General features: G+C 36.5%; 1 protein-coding gene across 4 annotated transcripts in view; it reads left to right on the top strand.

The window, feature by feature from the left end:
- EML1 (EMAP like 1) overlaps nt 1-23,085 on the top strand; it is a 129,500-nt gene that overhangs the window by 101,364 nt on the left and 5,051 nt on the right. For all 4 annotated transcript variants that reach the window (XM_086748279.1, XM_086748278.1, XM_086748277.1 and 1 more), the window contains 14 exons: nt 3,000-3,149; nt 5,155-5,224; nt 7,059-7,169; nt 8,544-8,639; nt 9,166-9,300; nt 10,743-10,842; nt 12,981-13,135; nt 14,332-14,457; nt 14,713-14,844; nt 17,379-17,446; nt 18,902-18,990; nt 19,518-19,615; nt 19,739-19,826; nt 20,014-20,109. In XM_086748279.1, the coding sequence (XP_086604405.1) occupies nt 3,000-3,149; nt 5,155-5,224; nt 7,059-7,169; nt 8,544-8,639; nt 9,166-9,300; nt 10,743-10,842; nt 12,981-13,135; nt 14,332-14,457; nt 14,713-14,844; nt 17,379-17,446; nt 18,902-18,990; nt 19,518-19,615; nt 19,739-19,826; nt 20,014-20,109 (1,514 nt within the window). The remainder of the gene's footprint in view (nt 1-2,999; nt 3,150-5,154; nt 5,225-7,058; nt 7,170-8,543; nt 8,640-9,165; nt 9,301-10,742; nt 10,843-12,980; nt 13,136-14,331; nt 14,458-14,712; nt 14,845-17,378; nt 17,447-18,901; nt 18,991-19,517; nt 19,616-19,738; nt 19,827-20,013; nt 20,110-23,085) is intronic.

Here is a 23,085-nt window from a genome sequence, read left to right as displayed (position 1 = left end):
CAAACAAAAAAAATCCACAAAATTAATAAACCAGCTGAGATTAGAACGATAAATACTGCTTGCAGCATTTACCATCTAATTGTTGTACAGGCTGTCACCATATATCACAACAGCATTGAATGATGTCTTTTTACACTTGTAAGGTGTAACTTGCTTAAGCGGCCTAAGGATAATACAGGAAAAAGTGTTAGGATGCTTGCTGAAACAACAGAAAACCCAACCACAAAACAAAGTAGAATGTTATTAGCAGTGTGCAGGTGGAAGCTGAAGTTAATATTTCAGACTACTGTAAGGAATGATAATTAGAGTAGGTCATGATTTCAGTCTCATTTGTTTTTCACTTAAGCTTACTTAAATGACTGAATATTTGCCAGATGGAGTATTATTTTTAGTTTGAATATTCATATGTCCCTCCAGGTGTGTGTCGGTACACCCAGCAGAATCCCATATATAAAGGTAGTCTGTGAATAGAAAAGGTACGAATCAATAAAATGTTCTAACTAACTCTAAACGGTTACTGAGGAGAATGCATATTTTTTCCAAAAATACTGTGCTAACTTTTTCAGATTTTAATTTCTTTGCAGTTAAACCCAAACATGATATCCATAGCTAAGTTACACCAATGGTTAGGTATATGAAAGACGCCCAAAAAAAAAAAAACGAGAGAGAGAGAAGATAATGCCCAATTTACAGACTATAGTGATGAGAAGAATAGCTGGGGGCAGGAGCGTAAAATAATTTAAGAAGAAAGATTAAGACAGTAAAAGACGAATCAATATTGCAGGCATTCTCTCCAGCTGAGTTGGAGGACCAGAGCTGTTTGATTAGGGGGTAACAGAACTGGAGTGGGAGAAAAAAAAGACTTTCTAGCCAGACAATCCAGCCTGGCTGTGGGATTACCGCCAAAAATGCTTTATAACGTAAGAATGGGGATAGAAAAACAAGGAGTCAGAGATGAGATGACAATCGGAAAGGGCAAAGCAGACTATGATGAGAAACAGAAAATCTGATGTGTGTAGATTTCCGGGCATACCTGAAGGGGTTTTACAGTCACGTTAACGGGTATCCAGGTAAGCCCAAAAAGGTCCAGACCACATCAGATATATTCAGACATGGAGAAACAGAAATGCTGAGGGATGAAGTGTGAGGGAGGACTGGAGCAGAGGTGGTAAAACCTGAGCAAGAAATCGGCACTGGGGACGTCGGGGAGGGAGCAGTGGTCTGCACGGATCCGTTTGAGAGCAGCTCACTTGGCAAGCGGGAGGTTTGAAAGAAAAGCTGCAGGCCAAATGAAAAGAAAAGGTCAAGATAACATTCCTTGAAGTGTCAACTCACCGAGTCCATGTTGAAGCCACCGAATCAGAGTGTGGGAAACAGTGAGGAGAAGGAGAGATCAACCCCAGGAGTTTACATCTGAGAAAAAAGGCTGATAGAAAGAAAGGGAGTGTTTGACAACAGCAATCATGTGAATGGTTGAATGCAGCATTGTTCCCCACAGGAAGAATCATAAAGAAAGGAGATTTTCCTTAAAGAATGTAATCTTGCCCATTTAATAGCTATTTTTATGCACAGAAATTTGTTCCTTATGAACGTCTGTATAATATTTTTACTTGACATTTTTTCGAAGTTCAATTCCTTACGCTAAGTTCAGCTGCTAGTTCATTCTAAACTTGATTATATAGTCTTGGACTGGTGAAGCCATTTATGTTGGCTTCAGTTGGTAATGGTGTCTGGCCTTACAGAGAAAAACGAATTTAAACAAAGCGTTGTCCAGCAATCTAGAGTAGTAAATCTAACCTTTACAGACAGATTCAAAATTGATAATAAATGCTTTGTAATTTAAAGATATTGGTTGTTTTCATGTCTTCAGATTTTAATATCTCAAACTTGAAGGAACTTTGACTGAAATACTTCAGTTTGGGAATCCAAAAGCTGTACTTTTGAATGCACACTTTGATGGTTGGGTATGCAGCACTGCTTCTATTGCATTTATTGGAAAAAAAAATCAGCAAGCTATTATTTAAATTCTGATTTTAGAAGTAAGATAACTATTGACCTTACTTCTTGGATAATGTTAACATGAGTATTTTAGTTTTACTGGGTTATCATTGACCATAGAATAGTGCTCAAGTATCTTTTTAATATCATATAATTGGGGTTTCAGTACCTCTCCATACATTTATCACAGCCAGTTTCTCCATATTGACTGAATTAGAATGCACTTCTGTTTTGCCAAGTCTTGCTAACGCTGTGTCTCTCTCTTCCCATAAAAAAGGAAAGCCAAAATAGTTGTAGTCCCTAATGACTCTTCAGAAGAATAAGACTACATAATTTGGTTGAATTAACATTTGGTCTAAATGAGAGTATTTCTGGATTAATTCCAGTTATTTCATTGGATTAATTTTAGATTAGCATTGATATGACTAGCATCAGAATCTGGGCCACTGCCTTTTAAATACTGCACAAATAAATTGGAACGGATGATGTAACCCTTTTATGGTTTCATATCCATCTGGCTGGTAATGCCTAAAATAATGAAATCAATCAACCTGCACACAGGATAATGCAATCAACCCTAATGTAATGCAGGGAGATGTACTGAATGACTTATTAGCATTTCCATCAAGTCTAAATTTTTATTTTAATTAGTCAAGCAGTGTAAATAGTAAATACGCTTGGGACAAAATTAATATTGCCTTAGTCTGTCATTTAGCAAATTCCAGAAGATACTAAAGGGATAGTATGTCTACAAATTCCTGTCTTCTTTACTGTGTATTTTCTGTAGGATATGTAGGTTTTCAGTAACTCAAAGTCCGTGAAATGCTCTCTTTGCTGTAGTAAGGGAGAGTGTTCTGAAGGCTATCAAGTGATAAAACTGTGCTCAAGCCAAGAGATGCAGACTTCAGGAAATACAGGGGCAAAAAATCCATTTTGGTTTTCCTTATTTTTAACATTCATCATTGGTAGACAATGTTATTGCAGCTTGACCAGCATGTTAGCTATGGCTATAGGGGTCGGGACTGTCGCAGTAATCTCTATCTTCTTCCAACGGGCGAAACTGTGTATTTCATCGCATCTGTAGTTGTGTTATTCAACGTTGAAGAGCAACTTCAGAGACATTACACTGGTCATAATGATGATGTGAAGTGGTAAGTCACCTAATAACTCTTCTTTTTCCTTCACAGAACAGTATTTGGGAGGTAATGTTTTATTCTGTTAATAGAATTTTGAAAATTCAAGTAATTTAACCTTTAAGTTTTGCATAGGTTGGGTCTTTATGCCTGACAGTGCATTTGCACAATTGTATAAAGGTCTGACTGTAGTGACGGTAAGGATGTCAAACGTCTGTTATAGCTCTGTCTAGTCAGCACACAAAGCCACTGCTGTCAGGGTGTGTTGGCACAGACCTGGGGATCCAAATTTGTCCCTAACAAAGCCTGAGTTTGCTTGTGAAACCTGCCTTGAAGTACGTGCTGTGCTACCCAGTTTGGATGTGCCTATATGCAATTGTCTTGTTATTCTCCAAGTTTCTGCTTTTTTTTTTCCTCTCAGTTGCTAACAATTCTTCCTTATATTAATTGAGGAAATTTATTTTCCGTAACTAATATACTTTTTACCTTGAGAATACAGAGAAGTAGAAATCTGACTTAATCTATAGATCTACTCATCTTCATTACCCTGTTTGTAGGATTATTTAATATTAACTTCGTCTTTAGACTCCCCTCCTTGGAGGAGAGGGGGATTGAATTATTTATCTTCAGCTGGGTCTGGATGTCAGATACAGGTCCTTTAGGCTCAGTCTAACCAACAGAACAGTTTTAATCTCATCTACAGTCTTCCTGGTGGTCTTCAGGCATGTCTACATCATGGCAGACATCTTGTAAACTAGTCCTGAGCAGCCTGGTTTGTCTGGTGCCATGCAGGCATGCAAGCTTGGGCTTCAAAGTGGTTTAGCTGTGTTCAGGCTTAGCGGATAGTAGGTATCAGGAAATATCAGTATCATTAAATTGAAATCTAAAAAAACATATGGTTTATCTTGACAGTTTCTGTCTGCTTGCGGAGCGTAGTTGAAAAAGAGCACCTGGATTATCTGATGGGCCCTAAAGTATGAAATGAGTTTGACATCTCTTCTTTAGCTTAAGTATTATGAAACACATGTTGTCTCTCAATGCCAAAAATAGCCCTGACAACCAAATCTGGTTGCATTGTGAGCATGTTTCATAAAATAGAATTATTTGTATAGTCTAGTTGTTTTACTAGGAGATTTTTAACTTGGATCTGTTCTATCTCATTTCTTTCTTTCAAATTTTCTGACTCTTTAGATATTTCAAAGCTTTCAGGTTTATTGGAAAGAGGATGCCTTTCCACATTGTAAAGCTGAATGAATTATTGCCACAGTTCATTTTGCAGGGCATTTGGCCTCTAGAACTGTATGCAAAGCAGCTGGAGTGAAAAAAGAATAAAGAAAAGATTTAGGGCAAAAAGAGAATGTACTCCAGCCTTTAATACAAATTTTAGTTTGCTTTTTTTGTAGAGACAGTAGTTAACGTTAATCATAGTTTTTAAAAACTCAGCTTTAATTTTAGAATCAAAATTCATTATTTCTACTACCTGTTCTTACTAAATTACTTTTTTTTTTTTTTTTTTTTTTTTTTGTCTTTTGAAAAGCATTAGGGACAAATTGGTATCTCCCTGTAAAAGTTTCTGGATGTCTGGTCGATACAGTCTGAAGAGCAATGTTTGAGTGGCTGCATCTGTTTGCTCTGGAGGATTGTCACCAGGCAGCATGGACTGTGCTGACCAGATCTCTGCAGTGGGAGATTACTGAAGTTAGATAACTAGCTCAAATTGTAAACTCCTTGTACACTGCAGTCATTTAAATCTAGGTGAGGTGAATCCCAGCTTGTTTGATACATGCTTTGCAGTATTGGGACTTAAGCAAATTACTGCCTTATTCATAAAGGAAGAATAATTTTTTTAATAAAAGAGAAAATTGTTTTCTCCATTCTGTTTTTATATGTTTAAAATGTTTACATGTATACCAGATGCTTTATATGACTAAAATAGGGCTATTTATTACAAGCTTGTGTAACAGTTTGATTAAATAGATAATAAAGGGCTTTAAGTTTGGCCTGTGTTTCTTTTCTTTTCTAGCCTGGCTGTCCATCCTGACAGGATCACTATAGCAACAGGTCAAGTTGCAGGGACATCCAAGGATGGAAAAGTGAGTGATCCCTTTGCTGACATATAGTTGCTGATATTTCATAAGAATATGTTATTAACAAGATAGATGATATATGCTTTTCATGTTGCAGTTAACTTAGTCTTACGTAGGACTGAACGCAAGTAAAACTTAATTAGAGAGTGCATATTGCACATTATCAAAGCTCCATTATGAAGGTCGGTCAGTGGTTTTCAGTTCCGTTACTTACACAGACTGAAGGTAAATTTGGAGCTGGTCTCCAGAAGAGGCGTGGAAGGATGAGATTACAAAGGAGACATGAGAGGGCAGAAGGATGTGGGGAAGAGGAGGAGAAGCAGCAGAGATTGAGTTGTACACTAGACAACTTCATTTCTGACCACAGCTACCAAAACCAAAGTACAAATAAGAAACAAACCAGCTTTGGTTTGTTTGCTGGAAAAATAATTCTTACTCTTGCCATCATCTGAGCAAGAATATTTTCCTCTCTATTATTACCTGTATTATTGTAAAGCTTAGCTGTAGGCTAGGAATTTATTTGAACAGAGTAAGATGAACAGGAAAAGCATGAAGAAAAAGTTATGCAGCAGAGTATCGGCTGTCACAGCCAAAGTGTTGCAAAATTTGTGGTAGATGTCAAAGAAGAATTTTAGGATACAAACAGATTATCGATATGCTAACTACTTTTAAATAAATGAGGAAAACAAAATCCCAGTTATGCAATATAAGGTTTATGTAAAGATAACTTAGTTGTGTCACATAAACTATTAATTTTTGTTATGTGTTAGAGAAATCCCTGATATATATTTTTTAAGCTTCATAAATACAATTACCATTGTATGTGTGAAATAAAATCTGGAGGTTTGATATCTGTACTTGAGGGGAATATAGTATATAGGTAATCTTATATAAAGTCATTTATATAACTGAGGTACTCGCGTGGCCTTGATTTTTTTTTAATATATGTTTATTTATGTTACAGGGCAATTTCACTACTTATAAGCAAGACAGACTGATGGCTGTTGCTTTTTTTTTAATGATAATGTAATAAAACGTATTTATTTCATTTGAAAGGGCAGGCAAAAAAAGGGAAATCAAACATGGCCCTTGTAGTTTTCCTTCAAAGGCTGACGATGCTGTTAAACTCCTGTTAAAATAAAACTTAAGAGCAAGTACTTCCTGAGGCTGCCCTCCAGTGGATTTGGGAGGCATTGCTGTCTCCCGAGGTTCAGCCTGCGTGGGGCTCTGAGTGGTGCGGAAGGCAGCGACTGAGGGGGGCGAGACGGAGCCACCCAACTGTCATAGGGAGCCGGTCTTGGGCCATTGTATACCTTATATATGTATACACACCTATAGATAGAGATATATATAGACACCTAACAGAAAGTTAGTTCTGATTACAGTTTTACAATTCTTCTCTATGACCATTTTTGTGACACTGAAATTAATTACATTTTAGAAATTCTTAAATCTTTTTTTCTGCACTTGCTGTTTGACGTTGACCAGAGTTATCTCGGTTGCTACAGTTTATACTGATGTTCCTGGATCTACCAGTGGGTGTCATGTCACAAGGTCCTCACCAGTTTTCACTTAATGGGAGATGTTTCAGTGCCCATGAACTTCAGTGAACTAACAGAGATCAGTGAGACCTGATGTGAGACTCTAGATAGTCAGCCACAGATACTGGTCCTAGGCACAGAAATCAGCACACTTGTAGTGTATCTGTGCTTACATGGGTGACTCTAGAGAAGTTCTGGTAATTTTCATACCTTAAGTTGTGATAAAATGGAGTTTTTTGCATGCATTCTCATTCTTTGCCACCATTATTTCAGCTTTTTTTTTTCTGTCTGTTTTATAGCAATTGCCACCACACGTGCGTGTCTGGGATTCTGTAACTCTAAATACACTACATGTCATCGGAATGGGGTTTTTTGACCGAGCGGTCACTTGCATTGCTTTTTCTAAATCTGTAAGTAAAGTAAATTAATAGTCATATTAAGAATGTTTGTTGAACTTTGAAGTTTTTCAAATGTAGTTTCCTCAAGCAAAACAAACTTCCAAGCTTTCTTTTCTCTCAGCTTCCTCTTTAGAGGAAGAAAGCTTACAACCCAGTTGTTTCCAGTAGTTTATGTCATTATTAAGATCAGCAGTATCTCAGTAGTCTCAGAGGTCTACCTCTGATCTACCTCATGCACACCATAACGTGCAATTAATTTATTCAGGGACGAGCAGTTGCAGGAGTACTAATGTCCTCAAAATTTCCATATCCTTACTACTATTCTCTTCAATCATCCCGTTACATTTCCTTCTATATAAAAACAGTTATTTAGAAAATCATAGAATCATAGAATGGCTAGAGTTGGAAGGGACCTTCAAAGGTCATCTAGTCCAACAGTTGGGACATCCCCAACTAGATCAGGTTGCTCGGAGCCTCATCCAGCCTGGTCTTGAACGTTTCCAGGGATGGGGCATCCACCACCTCTCTGGGCAACCTGTTCCAGTTTTCTATAACTCGCATCGTAAAAAAATTTTTCCTAATATCCAATCTAAATCTAGACACACAGCTGGGAATGAACACCAAAGACTGGAAAAAATGATCCAAAAACTGCCTTCTAGATAGCTACTGTTTAGAAAAAGATCTGATGATTGTACAGCAGTGACCATCACTAGAGAGACAGATGTTGGTCACCTCCCTCAGCTCAGACAGAGTCTCAGTTGGAGTTCCTCATCCAGTCTTTGGAGTCACACATCAGAAGAATGGGTACCAACTGGAGAAGGTCTAGGAAATATGATACATGAAGAAAGACTAAAAAAATTAGGGTCATTAAGATTAGAAAGAATGATAGAAGATGTAACTATAAAAAAGACACCTGTCAGGAATAAGTTGGTTTTTGATCTATTATTCCTACATGAAGAGTAAAATTGTTGCCTGTGTCAATAACAGATCTGACAAGAAGTAATTGTTTTAAATTGCAAAGAAAGAAACTCAGTATAATTACCAGAAAAAAAACCTTTCTTAATAGCATAGATGATGCCATGTAGTTTGCCTTGGGAATTTCCATGACTGAATGTTTAAAGAGAGATACGTATCTCCTTCCTGACAAAGTCTGTTTGTCTGGAGTTTGCAAGAGTTCCTCTTCCAGATCCCTTTTTAGCCCTATTTTTCAGTGATCTTATGAATTATTTTATTTCAGGGAGATCTATGAGACAGCTAAAAATGTAACAATTAAAGTGTAAATATTTCACTTTCATCTACAGAGAAGTATTTAATAATTTTGAATGTGTATTTATGTTTCTGATGTTGGCTGGGAGATGCATTAATATTTTCCATGTTTTGCCTCAGAATGGAGGAAGTAGCCTGTGCTCCGTGGACGACTCCAATGACCACGTGCTTTCTGTGTGGGACTGGCAGAAAGAAGAAAAGCTGGCGGATGTCAAGGTGTTGCAATAAGATATTTTGTACTACTTGCTTGTATGTAGATCTAGATTACTTGTCATAAAATATCTTTCTATATTTAACTTCTTGTGCCTTTTTAACACTTTCGCTTTATAAAAGGCAAAGAAGAGAGGAAAGGGAATGTTTCCTCTCCCTGTTGACATTTATCCTAATAGCTTTTAAAAAAATTTTGATAATGTAGTCATTCTGGAATTGATTAGAGAAGTCTAGGAAGCAGTGATAGCAGCTTGTGCAGAAAAGAAATGGTTTAAACTAATGTCTGTTGTGTAGAACTTCTCATTATCTGACATGGTTTTGAAGGATAACTTTTGATACTAACTTATGAAAACAAAATCTTGAGTTCAAAGTACTCTACCAAAGTATTCCAGAATACATAAATAAATGAATGGCTTAGAATTTTTAATATATCAGGAGCTGATCAGTTAATCTAATTAGAGAATCATTTAATATTGTTTTGTTTTCTTTTAATTTTAAATTTTCATACAATGTTTTTCTTTTTCCTTCCAAGTGCTCTAATGAGGCTGTATTTGCTGCAGATTTTCACCCTACTGATACAAATATAATAGTTACTTGTGGAAAATCACACCTTTATTTTTGGACACTAGAAGGGAATTCCCTTATTAAAAAGCAAGGATTATTTGAGGTAAAATATAGTATTTCCTTAATGTTATGTTTGTTGTAACGATATAGTCATACAGAAACAAGGGTTAATAAGATTTGAGTGTATCAAAACATGTGATCATTATTAAACTTGAAATTTTATGGAAATTCAAGTAGCATTCATGGTATGGCACTGAGAGCTTTTCCATGAGTTGTCACTACGATTAAGTTTTGAAATGCAATTACTGTTCCATTCCTTTTCCTATATTCTTTACACTGTTTCCCTATCCAAATAACCTTAAAACTCTCAATGGTTACCTCATGTTAAAAAAAAAATAGAGAATGTGTTGTATGCTGAGTTTTTATTTTGTCAGAGGAGAGACTTGGAAAACCTCATAAATTACGTGAATATGAATATTCTTCCTTTTTTCCTCTGTTCTGCTCAGATACATACATATATGTAATTCAAAGATTGAGCTGGCCGCTATTTGATAAATACCATTTTCATTTCAAGGACCTGATATGGTTTTGTTCTTAAACGTAGACTAAGCTCTACAGCAGTTGCATGCACAGATGAGGGATGTTTGCGGTGACTGCAGATAACTCCAACAGGGCCTAGTTCACTGCTTGTGGAGTCGTGGCTTGCAAGTGTAGTCAAAACAACTGCTTTGCAACGTCACTTTAGATACTTTGTGTGAAATCTGGAGGAGATGCTGAGACAATGCATTTAAATTGTGTTACATTTTATTTTTCATTCATTGTTAACTTCTAAGCTACTTGGGCAGATTTCTGCCTCTGTTATTCTTGATGGTTGTTGCAGATTGAAAAGTGTGGTGGCCCTAGTTGAGAACCATTCTTAGTCAGTTTGAGGGAGAAAGAGGCCATACACACTGGTAGTCAACTAACACTGTAAATTATGTCCTTAGAAGCTACTAGCTATTGAATTTTTTTGTCCTTTTATATATTTCTCTGTTTTGTTGCTGTCAGTATCTTAAATGCAGGGTCTCAAAGCAACGTTTCTGTTGCTGAACCTTAGGATTCTTTCAAGAGATGATTTCAGAATTCTTACAACCCCCAAACTCTCTAGCAATATTTTTCTCCTGGAAACCTGAGAGTTAAAAATTACAGTAATAAAGCTTATTTGCATCTTTGGCCATTTCTAAATACTTGAAGCCACTCGGATTATGCAGGAGTTGGGGGACTGGGTTTATCTCAGAGCAGTCCTGGCCTTGTGTTAGATGTTGGCAGGCCTCACTCACTCGCTCTTTCCACAACTTGTAATTAAAGGGTGCAGGATACCAACCTCAGCTGATCTTTTGCCCTTGCACAGATTAACTGTTTAGACTGTAGGAATGTGTTTAACCCCTGTGTAGACATTTAAGCAATAATACAACTGTATAAGACTAAACTAAATTACTCAAATGCATGCAGTTAAAATGAATGGGTTGTGTGTTGCTGTGAGTGTATATTTTTCATAACATGCAGAAACAAGAGAAGCCAAAGTTTGTCCTGTGTGTGACCTTTTCTGAAAATGGTGATACTATTACAGGAGACTCAAGTGGAAACATTTTGGTTTGGGGGAAAGGTAAGACAAGACTGAAGTTAATAGTGAAATTTCACTGTAAAAGACTTCACATCAATGTAGCCTCATTTTAAGAATGAATTTTGTTTATCTTGAGTTCTTTGCCAAGGCCAATCCAGCAGATTATGTCTGCATTCTCCTCTACAAGCACCGAAAAAACATATACCTGACTGCTAGAGCACAAAATTCTATAGAACGTGTTCCCTGTGGTCAAATGTTGGATTGTAGAGCTATGCCAGCACGTATAGCTTTTACTGACATAAGGAATGGCAGGAAAAGTTCTTTTCCTTAATAAGTTAGTAAGAAACACTGTTAATTTAATTGGTGATCTCCAGTCTCCTATACTGTTGCTCTGTAGTGCTTGCAAAAATTGTGCCAATTGACATACTCTTTTAAAAAGACAACAAATAGCTTGCTTTATTTTCCTAGGAAGTCAAGCTAAAATATATAGATATAATTGAATTCCTCAGCTTTATTTCAAAGGAACAGTCAGATAGGACAAACTTCTTGAAAAGCACTTTCTAGTAAGAAAAGACTTTTTTTTTTTTTTTTTTTAGGCAGCAGAAGGCATTCCCTGCTGGAAGGCAAACAGCAGCAACATCCTAACATCCTAAACATTTACTTAGTGTGTGAGATGTCATGCATAGGAATAAGGAGAATCCCTTTAAGGAGGCCTTGTTAGTAAAGGAAGAAGGGATACGGATGATAGCTGCTTGTTATTTACTCAGTGCCTTCTCCCAAGATACTAAAAAGATATAAGAGATGGGAAGCAATATTGTGAACCAGTTACACAGTTGAGCCTTATTGAGCTGGTTTGATAGCCTTTTTTCATCCAAGGACTATCAGCCAATTCTCTCCTGCTGCTTTTGAGCAGTATACTACTGCTGAGGAAAAGGCTGGATATGGTGTTTGGAACTCGGCTCCTCTTTTATGCCCCTTTTCTTTTTCTTATGATAATTTAAAGAAAGACACTTGAATGCTTTTCCTTCTAAGCAGAGTTTAGAAATTGCATAGTCCCACCTCCTCCCTGTTCTTGGTTGTTATTTTGGACTGCCAACAGACCAGGGAGATGGTGGCAGCTGCTGGTGTGGCAGGGTCAGTGCAGTGCTCAGGGACTAGTTTGCCTTTGTGCTGGTAGACTCTTCTGCCCTTTCTGCCAGGAATGAAGGGGAATTCTTTGTATACTGCAAGATCTCCTCACCTCTGACGGTTCTTTTTGGGACAGACAAAAATGTTGTTCTTGTTTTTCTATCTTAGTACAGTGTACTTTCTAAGTCTTTATTCCTGTAGACTCAGAGCTCTATGTTCAAGCGAGGGCTGCTTCCACCAGGTCAGAGTACTCTTAGGAACAACTTCTCTTAATAGAAATCACTTGTAAGTGACACATTATATCCGTAGATGCAGGTAGAAGCCGATGGGATTTGTAAAAGAAAAAGTAGCTGTTTCTTCCTAACTTGCATCAGCCCCTCGCTTGTGCAAAGTGTGAAGTTAGCCACGCTTTGATGCAAAGTGCACATTTCAGTAATAAAACCACTGGTAATCATTTCTTTATACTTCATAATAGTAATGGTTCATCAGATTAGAGATATTTAATAAAGTGTAGTTTGTTAAAGCTGTTCTGAGTCTAAGAAGGTACTTGAACAAGCCAAGTGCATCAATGAAGAAGTACAAGCTCTTCCAGAGGGTGATTCAGTACCTTCTGCCAGATGTACAAAGACCCCACCTTAGTTGAGTTTTGGTGCAAGGTAGGTGTCTGTAGGCTGTGGTGTGACCTTGGAGGATAAGAAGTGACTAAGTTATGGTTTCTTTGTTGATAAGATGCGTAGTGCTACTGCAGGTCAAATCAGATCAGTTTAAACCCCCATGAAAGTTTTACATGAACCTATTTTACTTTGTGTTTGAACTAGACTGAGGGAATATGTATACTTTTCATTTTTGAGATAGGGGAATATGTTCTTAAGATGTACTAATTCAGTCTCTTCTGTGGGTCTGTGCATTTTGGTGCAATGCTCCATGCCCGCCATTGTCATTATTTAGATTTAATCCTTGACAGGTAGTAGAGAAATGGAGAAAAAGAGTGGGGGAAAAGGAGCTATTAAGCTGAGTATTTCTGTAGTAATATCTTTTCTCCTTCAATCTAGGTACCAACAGAATAAGCCACGCAGTTCAAGGGGCACATGAGGGTGGAATATTTGCACTGTGTATGCTGCGAGATGGCACATTAGTATCAGGAGGTGGAAAAGACCGAAAGCTGATATCTTGGAATGGAAATTACCAAAAACTTCATAAAACTGAGGTGATATCACTGATCTTGAAATTACTCTGCTACTCAAAATGAAATTTTAGCTGTCTTCTGAACAGAGCTTTTTAAATCTATTTTTTTTTTTCTTAAGGATGTGTGGGAAACCAAATCAATGGTAAAATGTAATATCATTTGAGTCTTCAGCCCATTCCTGTGATAGCCTATTGCTTAACATAATATTTCCTTTTTAAGATTTGTCATAATTGGAAAACAAAACTTATGTCCATACTTTCTCATATTATTTTTTCCTTTCTTTGCAATTAATAATGTGAGGTTATTTTTCACTTCGGAGTATTGCAATATTAAAATGTGTTTGTACTTTACTCTTTTTCAAAATGATGTGAAGGAAAGAGCTTTATTTGGTTTTTAGTATTTCATGTTTAGTTTTCCATTAATTTCTTGATTGGTGTTCCTTTTTATTTAAACAAGAAATTCCAAAAATTAATTCAGTTGCTATGTAGGAACTTAAAAGATTAAAGCAGAATTTGTTTGGACAGAACTACATGACTGCTTACGTACTGAAAGTAAGGGAATAGCCAGCATAAAACTCTGAGGAAGGGTTTCAGCTCTGCTATATGTTATTAACTGTTGCAAATATATATGCAACTGGAATGGCATGTCTGTTTTGGTAATTCAGTTTTTAGCACAGCACAAGGTACGTGCTTGTTGTCCTGTTTCTAACTGTGGTGTCCTTTTTCTCTTACTTGTTCATACAGTGGTATTCTTTGTTAGTTTAAATTTTACATCTTCTCTTGAACTTTATATTGGAGATTTGCACTGTCTCTTCCAGAACTTAGGCTGCAATTAAAGAAATAAGCCTCACAAGAAAGTACGAGGTATCTAAAGCCTGACACTATCTTTGAGTCGAGATGCTTAGTCTGACATCCCAGCTGCCATTAAAATATGATCGAGTTAGCACAGCATGAAGGAGCCTTTTCTGTTTGTTGAAATACTTGGTTTATCTGTACAGAATGTCCTGTAGTAAGGATGTCTCTTCTTGTAGTGTTAAAAAGACAGTTACTGAGCTGATGCAAGTTGTTACAAACTTTTCAACGTCAGGCACATATATTCATCCATTTCATTTCTTCTCTGCAACACTTATTAAAATGCATTTGCTAGGCCATATGTCTTTAAAAATAGCAACACCTGACAAATTGTCTGACTTACCTGTTTGTCTGTTATGACCACAGATTCCAGAGCAATTTGGCCCAATAAGAACAGTAGCAGAGGGAAAAGGGGACGTTGTGTTAATAGGAACTACTAGAAACTTCGTCCTACAGGGCACACTATCAGGAGACTTCTTCCCAATTACCCAGGTAAGCTGTTGCCTTACAAGAACATTTCTAAGTAAGTGTGTAATAGCAGTTAAAGTTAAGTTTCATAAATATGCACCTATTTGATGTATTATTACAGTACTTTGCGCAATAAATAACATTATAAATATGCATCTATCTAAGCCAATGTGTGTGTGTAATGCTTTAATATATAGTTTGGTCATTTTAATCCTGTTTAAACATGTATAATTTTGATGGTACTGTCCTTCTTGTTAAGAAACATTTCTGCTTATGTAGGGCCACACTGATGAGCTTTGGGGACTTGCAGTCCATTCCTCTAAACCTCAGTTCTTCACTTGCGGACATGACAAACACATTACCCTCTGGGATGCTACCACTCATCGTCCTATCTGGAACAAGATTATAGAGGTATAAATTTATTAAACACAACTCTACTCTTACAGAACTTCTCAAGTAATTTGGGTTTTTCATGGGATTATTGATTGAAAATACCTTCAAGTATTAACTTGAGGAAAAAAAATGAGAACGTCACATCCATTTTCAGAAAGATAAATTTTATAAAACTCTTAAAAACAAGAATTTTAAAATGAATCTATGTGCTATATCATATAGAAGTGTGCAGTGCTATTGACATTTATATTTTTTTACTAGGAAAAGAACCAAAAATATAAAGCTAGGAAATATTTATCATTTAGAAGTAGTTCTGATCAGGATTACTATTATCCTGAGCATGACAATCGGAATTCAGAAGGAAAATATTTTTTTTTATCACATTTTTGGCCTTCTTTATTTATTTTCTCTGATTTATCAGTATTTTTATACATCCTGTCCATAAATAAATAAATATATTTTTTAGAATTTTACTTCCCATCTCTGATATGAAACTTGGTGTTTAAGTACTGAAGGAATACTTAGTGGAGCCTCAGTTTTATACTGTAATTAGGCACTCAGTTGTGCATCTGCAGACTCCCAATAGTTTGAGGTAACATGTGATCCTGATTACTGTATGCATCACTCATTTTTTAGCATCCATTTTTTGACACCTGTTCTAAGTATTTACCCATAAAAAGAGTTTGGCTTATCTCCTAGAGATATCTCCTTATCTCTATTTTAAGATGCCACAATCACATTTTTTTCAAACAGTCTTTTCTTTACATTTTTTTTTTTAATAGATGTGAGAGCATGCTCTTTTGGAGATACATGTACTGATCATGAAGAGAGCATTTAGAAGTTTGGGTTGATAGTGAAACATCAATATGGGAAACAATACGGAGAACAGGAACAGATCTATTAATCAGATAAGCTGCTGTCTCAGAAATAAAGTTACTTAAGTAATGACTAACTCAAAAAAATGTGTTCTTTCCATGGTTTTATCCTTTGTGTCCTCGGAAAAACAGAATGGGAGTTTAGCTCACTTACAGTGAACTTCAATTAATAATTAGCTGTGGTTTTACAAATATAAGATGCTGTCTAAGAAACTGTTGTTATTGAAATGTTTAAGAAACTGTTTTGTTTACAGTTTGATTCTTTTGAAAAGGTTGATGGCAACAGCAGTAGGATTATTAAACTAGACTTAGATTTATTTCTTTTCCCCTCCAAGTACACACCACTTCATTAAGGCAAGATTTCTAGTATCAATCTTGACAGTAATCTCCTTATTAACCACTTGAAATGTCTGAGACTGTTTCATAAATCAGTGACTGATTATTTAGACTAAATAAATCATTTCATGTTAACCTGTTTTTATCATAGAGATCTATGTAAAGGTTTTTAATGTAGTTATGAGTACAAGTTATTGCTCAGATTAAATCCACTGTTTGAACCTCTGGTTTATTCAAGAGAATATTTTAGTGTTTACTATTAAATTATACTCTTTAAAAATTACCAAATTTTCCTTTCTGGACTACTGTAGTTGTTTAGAACATGCATATAGAAATCCTATATCTCAGCAATTCTCTGAAATTTCTTTAGAGTTGGTAATGTCTTTGAAATTAGTCAGTTATTTAAAGTTAATGAGAATGTCCCTTACACCTAGCTTCTGGGGCTAGTAGTTACAAATTGCTAAAACTGTGAACAGGTTTACTAAAATTACTACAATGTGATGCTATTTTAGAATATAGAAAATCAAGGACATAAGCATTTTTGTGAGGTATGTTACTGGAATTTTTTTTGCTTACCTGCCAAAAATAATTTTTAAATGTAAGCAAAGAAACCTAAGCTCTTTATCTGGGGGCTTTCTGCTATAGTCTGAAGAGTTGTAGATCTCATTCTTTGTAGCTGAACAAGTACTAGAGAGGAAATGCTTACCTTGGTTTTTAGGCATGTATTTAATTCGCAAGAAAAACACTGCAATTCTGCCTGTTTCTGCAGTAATACACTATACAAAGTAAAACATTTGAAAGTTGCATATCAAAACAAAAAATCCAGTTTATGCCCTTCATCTCCCACTCAGCTGCGACTGGCAGGTGCTGAAAAAGGTGTTGGTGTGTGCAGAGGTGAGACTTCACCCCTCCACGCAAAGTGACACATACCTTCGTTGAGTAAGGTTCCTGCTTCTCCTTTAGACAGTAGGTAGACTGCAGCTTTGATACTTAATTCTTAGGTCAGCTCTAATTTAATAAGTTATTTTTATCTCTTACTTGTTTGTGATTTGTGGAGAAGCTGCCTTTGCCAGTGTTATTTTTATGCAATCACTTGCCAAGTTATTTTTAGATAGTGAAGAAAAGAAAACAGTGGCCTTGTATAGGGGGAAAAAAATCTGTTGGGTAATATTTCAATCAGCTTTTTCCTCCTCAAATTTGTATTTAAAAAAAAAAAACAAAAAAAAAAAAACCAAAAATCAACAAGAGAGACTTACTCTGTTCCTGAGGCAGATAATTGAACTTTGGTTTTGCTATAACTTGGACTAATAAAAAAGTGTGCTTCCTTCTGAAACATTTCAGGATCCAGCGCAGTCTTCAGGTTTTCATCCTTCAGCGTCTGTTGTTGCAGTAGGGACGCTGACCGGAAGGTAAGATGCGTAGAGCTTCACCTTGGCCACCAACAAACACTGCATGATCTTTCCAGCTTGTGTCCAAGTTCATGTTCTGCAGATACGTGCACGCCATATAGTCATCTCCAATTGATTTCTGTTGAATTTCAGAATGAAATTTATTTGTATTGCCTTAGTGCCTAGAAGCCCTAATCTTGGACGAGTACTGCATATTTGCTGAGGGCAGCGCAGAGGAAGTCCCATAGAAAAAAGTTGCTCGTTGGAAAATTTAGCAAGTGGTTTGTTATCTCTAATGCAGCGACAACCAGAGGCTTTAACAAAAATTTGGCAAATGTTCCACTGTGCTAGACGTAGTGTAAAAATGCATATTCATAGAATCATAGAATAGTTTGGGCTGGAAGGGACCTTTAAAGATCATCCAGTCCAACCCCCCTGGAAGGAGCAGGGACATCTCCAACCACATCAGGTTGCTCAGAGCCCCGTCCAACCTGGCCTTTAATATTTCCAGGAATGGGGCATATTGAGAGACTTATTCTGACTGAACAGCATCAGGCATAAACAAGACAGACAAAACCGAGCAGAAGGACAGTGTCTCCATTTACCTGGCAGACTGAGCCCTTGGTCCCATAGTGGGTGAACGACAGACCTGGGTTTAACCTTGGTGGCCTGTGGTAGGAGGAAGAGTGCCTTGGCCATGACTTCATCCTCTCCTTTAGTGTCACTTGAGGGCAGACTTTGCTGTTAGTATTGAAAACAGTTCCACTTAACTGACAGCTTACAGAATGCTTATAGGTTATCAGCCAAGATTATTTATTTTGAAATTGTTTATCAATCCTAAATAAAGGATTTAGTTTAGCTACTAAATTGACTGTATTTACTAAATAAAGTAAATGAAAAGGAGAAACTTTGAGAGGAATCTTTGTCTTTAATTATTTGATTCAAGTAATGAAATGCAAATTTTATCTTTCTGCATGTTTCCACAAATTCAACTTTGATTCATTAAAATAAATTAAATTTATTAAAACTAATACATTAATTAACTGAAAATAAATTAGTAAAGCTACTCCTTCTATCAAAAGAGGATGCTCCCGTCTCTTGCTTGTGTTTTCCTTTGCTCTAGGATTTAATATAGGCATCAATTTAAACGTGAGCATAGCACAGAGGAGTCATTAAAGGAGAAGGGTCATTATATGAAGAGCTCACTTTATTCTAATGCATGAGACATAGTAAAACAGACTAAAATCTGACAGCTGATACCAGGGTCAATGTCTGATCGTTTTTATGATTAAAAAACATGAGAAAGCAACTATCCTTCTGTTAAAGTAAAAATAAACCAAACTGAGTAGCAGTTGCTGTTTTTCTTTTGCTGGTTAAAACTTATGCTATTTTGACAGAAGAAAACTTTGTCAAGATTACAGTAGATTTAAATTCCGTATGGAATGATTTATTGGCCTCTTTCTGTATTTACAACAGGTGGTTTGTGTTTGACACGGAAACAAAAGACTTGGTCACTGTACACACAGATGGAAACGAACAGCTGTCTGTAATGCGTTACTCACCAGGTTTGAGAGCGTTTATTTACTGGTTAAAAAAAAAAAGCATTGAATTTTTTTATTAAATCGGGGTTGTTTTGTTTTAAAATCATTCCTGACTTGCCATACTGAACTTGAAAATAAATATGCCATGAAACATTGGCAGCACGGAATGGGTGGTGTCTTAAGCTCCAGTTCTCTTTTCCCTCCCTCTCTCCATCCCCAACATGTCCAATATGGTTTCACTGGGAGGAAAAAAACAAGTATGACTTCACTGCGCAGGTTGTTGCAATCAGGTTAGACCTAAACGGACTGTGGCTGCTTCCAGAAGTGTCATGTGTTTTTAGCAGTAATATTTGCCGTATAAACTTGCTGTTTTGTAATCTTGAAACATGCATCAATATGCAACTGAAAAAGAAAAAGTTGTTTTTTTTTTTTCAGTTTTTGGTATTGAGACCTTTAAGAACAGTTCCTCTTGTCTGTGAAACACTAACTTTTCAAAATTAGCCTAAATTCTTTCTTACAGGAATAATTACAGTTCACTTTTATGTTTATAGATGGAAACTTCCTGGCAATAGGTTCCCATGACAACTGTATTTATATATATGGCGTAAGTGAAAATGGAAGAAAGTACACTAGAATTGGCAAATGTTCAGTAAGTAACCTTTTTTCTCCTGGTTCAGTATTAACAACTTAAGTATGTTTTGCAGCACTGTATTAATACTGTCACATTGAGAGATACTGGTAGTGCAGTTAATACGATATTTTCTCTTTGTAGGGTCATTCCAGCTTCATTACTCATCTGGATTGGTCTGTTAATTCACAATATCTTGTGTCTAATTCAGGAGACTATGAAATCCTATACTGTGAGTAAGAATTATATTTAGTCCTTTTGTGCAAAATTTGGGCAGTCTAATACAGATCTAAAATTTAAATGAGACTATGTAACTGCCAGGATAGACCATATGTTTCAGTTGATCTGGTGTGATCAAAAATTAATACAATTTGAGAATTAAAAATGTTTTCATGTAGTTGTTGTTTTTTCTTTCCTAGGGATCCCCTCTGCTTGTAAACAAGTCGTGAGTGTTGAAACAACTAGAGATATAGATTGGGCCACTTACACCTGTACTTTAGGATTCCATGTTTTTGGTAAGTATCTTTCCTCTTACAAGCTCTTACTGTTCTTGTTATTAACAAACACTTAGATTGCCAAATTTTTCATATGAAACATGACTATTCATATTTCAGAGAAAGTATAGAACTTCTGTTATGCCATTTTTATTACAATCTGTCCTCTTATTTCAATCCAGAAAGATTCTGATTTAATATTCTTGCTAGCTTCAAGTATAAATGTTAAATTACAACGTAAGTGGGAGACAACGAAAAAATCACACACTGCCCTTTCTGTCACACTAGAGCTGCTTCTCCTAATTTTTAAAGTACCAGTTCTATGGAATTATCATTTATTTAGGCAGCTACTGGGCCAAATCTCCTTACCAGGACCAGTTTAATTTGTACTAGTTACTGTGCAAACACAAAACAGGTGACAGTCTCTGTCATTAAGTACTTATAATGTGTTTTGATACAGTATGTAGCAATGAAATTAGGTGAAAGGAAGGCACCAAGAAAGAAGAAAAATGTAACAAAATCAGGATACTTTGTTTCCATGGGACTTCTCTTCTGCCAGTTTTCAAGGAGGTGCTTTCCCCAGTGTGCTCTGAAACTTTGCACTCATTCCACAATGCATGCAGAACTAGACAGATCGTTGGAAAAGCTGAGTACAAGAAGCTTCAAATTCTTGAGTCCACAAGATAAAATAGGAAGCCATGGTAGAAGTTAAGAGAAGAGTCTGGTTTAGTATAAGTGGTCAGCAAGGAAGATTTTAACCCGTGTTTCAAGTAGAATAGATGCAGTGATGTGTTCAAAGGCAGCCAGAAAGGACATGTTTTTGGAGCCTGAAGATGAAATGGCAGTAGCAATATGCTGGGAGGCACATTCAAATTTGTGTCATTTAACTGACAAGCAGTGCTTGGGCATCACTACAACATGCAGATTTAGTAAAAGGAGGAAATCCTAGAAGACTGGCTGCATGTTGACATCATGTGTTTCTCATACGAGGGATGAAGGCCCTTACAGAACTATTAGTGTATTCCTGGGGTTTGAGTGTACCTGACACACACTTACAGAGCTACAAAGTCCTTGCATTTAGCATACCAGGTTCCACATCATGGGATGAGATGATAAATACTTTAAGTGAGTATTCCTTACTTTATAATTTGGATAAATGCAAAATACCATGCTATTGGAATATGGGGCCGCTTTTGGTGCATGGAGAGTCATAGGAGAGGAGTGTAACACCTGAGAAAGGTTTTTTCCCTCCTTGCAGCAGATGAACTTTTGGAGCCAGACGGTGAACAAAATGATCTACTGGGCCAGTGGGAAACTTGTGGAAATTGCGTATACATTTTTATACTTACAGTCCTCCATGCTGAACTGGTTTATTATAAGCTAAAGCAACAAGGGTGAGGAATGAATAAAAGTAGCTGCTAGTTTTTTTAAATTATCACAATTATCATTTTAGTGATGTCGTAGAGAATGAGAGAATGTTCATCAAATGAGTGGAATTTTAAAGTAAAAGGATATAGCTTACTCAGAAAGGATATGCAGTGCACGAGGAGAGAACATGGTGCAATGTGTACTGAGGATTCATAGCTATACAGCTGGGTTCAGACTGAGAAGTTACAAAGATAATGCATAATAATTATAGATTTAAAAAATTATATTAATGGTGGGAGTGTTTATACTATTGCCCATCCTTCCAGAAAGATCAAATGAATGGAATTTTTTAATAGCTAGCAAAATCAGCCAAATCACAGGAATTGCTGCAAATGTCAGATTTTAACTGTTCCGGTGTATTTTGGGAAAGGAATTGCAGTATAGTGGCTTGTGGGAGATTCAACAGAGACCTATATGAACCTAGTTGATACAGCAGTAAAATAAGGTCAGGAAAAGGTCAAAACACAGGTGCAGGAAAAGAAACTGCACTCAGAGGCAAGAAATGAAAAACGTAATCGAGTAAGAATGAGGGAGTAGAAACGATAAGGAGAAACTGGATGAGAGCATCAATAACCAAAGGAGAAACTGGATGAGAGCATCAATAACCAATCAGAAGTAAGCACAATCAGGGCCAACAGCCAATCATAAACATGTATGCTCAGTGCGTGAACAAGGAAAAAATATATAATGAGAAGAAAAAGAACAATAAATGTCTCCATTTCCCCCAAAATAATGGAGTCCGTGTTTCATTCCCTTCAGTGGCTAACCAGCAAGTTCTCAAAATTCTTCTAATACAGGAAATAGATAAACACCTACCAGGGATTTTCTTCCAGATTTGATTCTGGGGAGTTGGAACGAACTTGCTGAGAATGTGAATGCATTTTGTGTAGGAATGACTGTGGAATTAGGGAGGTGTGATCCTTAGTATAGGAAGGAAAAAGAGCAACAAAATGAAAATAATGGACTTCGGGGAGGCAAACCGCAAAAATCCGAAGCTCTGTTAGGGAAGATCTGAAGTTGGAGAAAAGGCAAGATGTGGCAGTTCCTTAGATGGTATGAAGCACACAAACTCTGCCAGTCCAGAGGACAGATAGGAGTGGCAGCAAGACATAAATTTGGTTAAACTGTTGTTGACCTCTCCTACAAGGAAGAGGAATGCAGAAAGTAAAAGCTGTTGGAGGACTGAGGAGACACATAAACAAAGCCTAAACATAACTTGTGACAAGTGCAGAAATAACAGAAGGGCCAACAACAATATTGGTCTGCTGTGCAGAGAGATGACACTGCTAAGGCTGAAGTGTTAAAAAACCTGATACTTTTTTTTTCTTTTTTAATATGTCTGTTAGAAGACTTATTACAATCTGATTGCTAACCCAGTTATGGCCAGTAATGAAAGAAGTGTGATCAGCCTTGTCATATCTGTAAAAAAAAAAATGGTTAGGATAATTTCAAGATCTTTGGACTGGATGACCTTTGAAGGTCCCTTCCAACCCTAACCATTCTATGATTCTATGATTAGTACTTATTTTCAGGACCTCACAGAGAAGAGGCAAAGTCCTGGAAAAACGG

The sequence above is a fragment of the Chlamydotis macqueenii genome, chromosome 5 (genome assembly GCF_036417535.1).
Source record: "Chlamydotis macqueenii isolate bChlMac1 chromosome 5, bChlMac1.mat, whole genome shotgun sequence".
Lineage (NCBI taxonomy): Eukaryota > Metazoa > Chordata > Aves > Otidiformes > Otididae > Chlamydotis > Chlamydotis macqueenii.
This window is presented reverse-complemented; position numbering and strand designations above follow the sequence as displayed.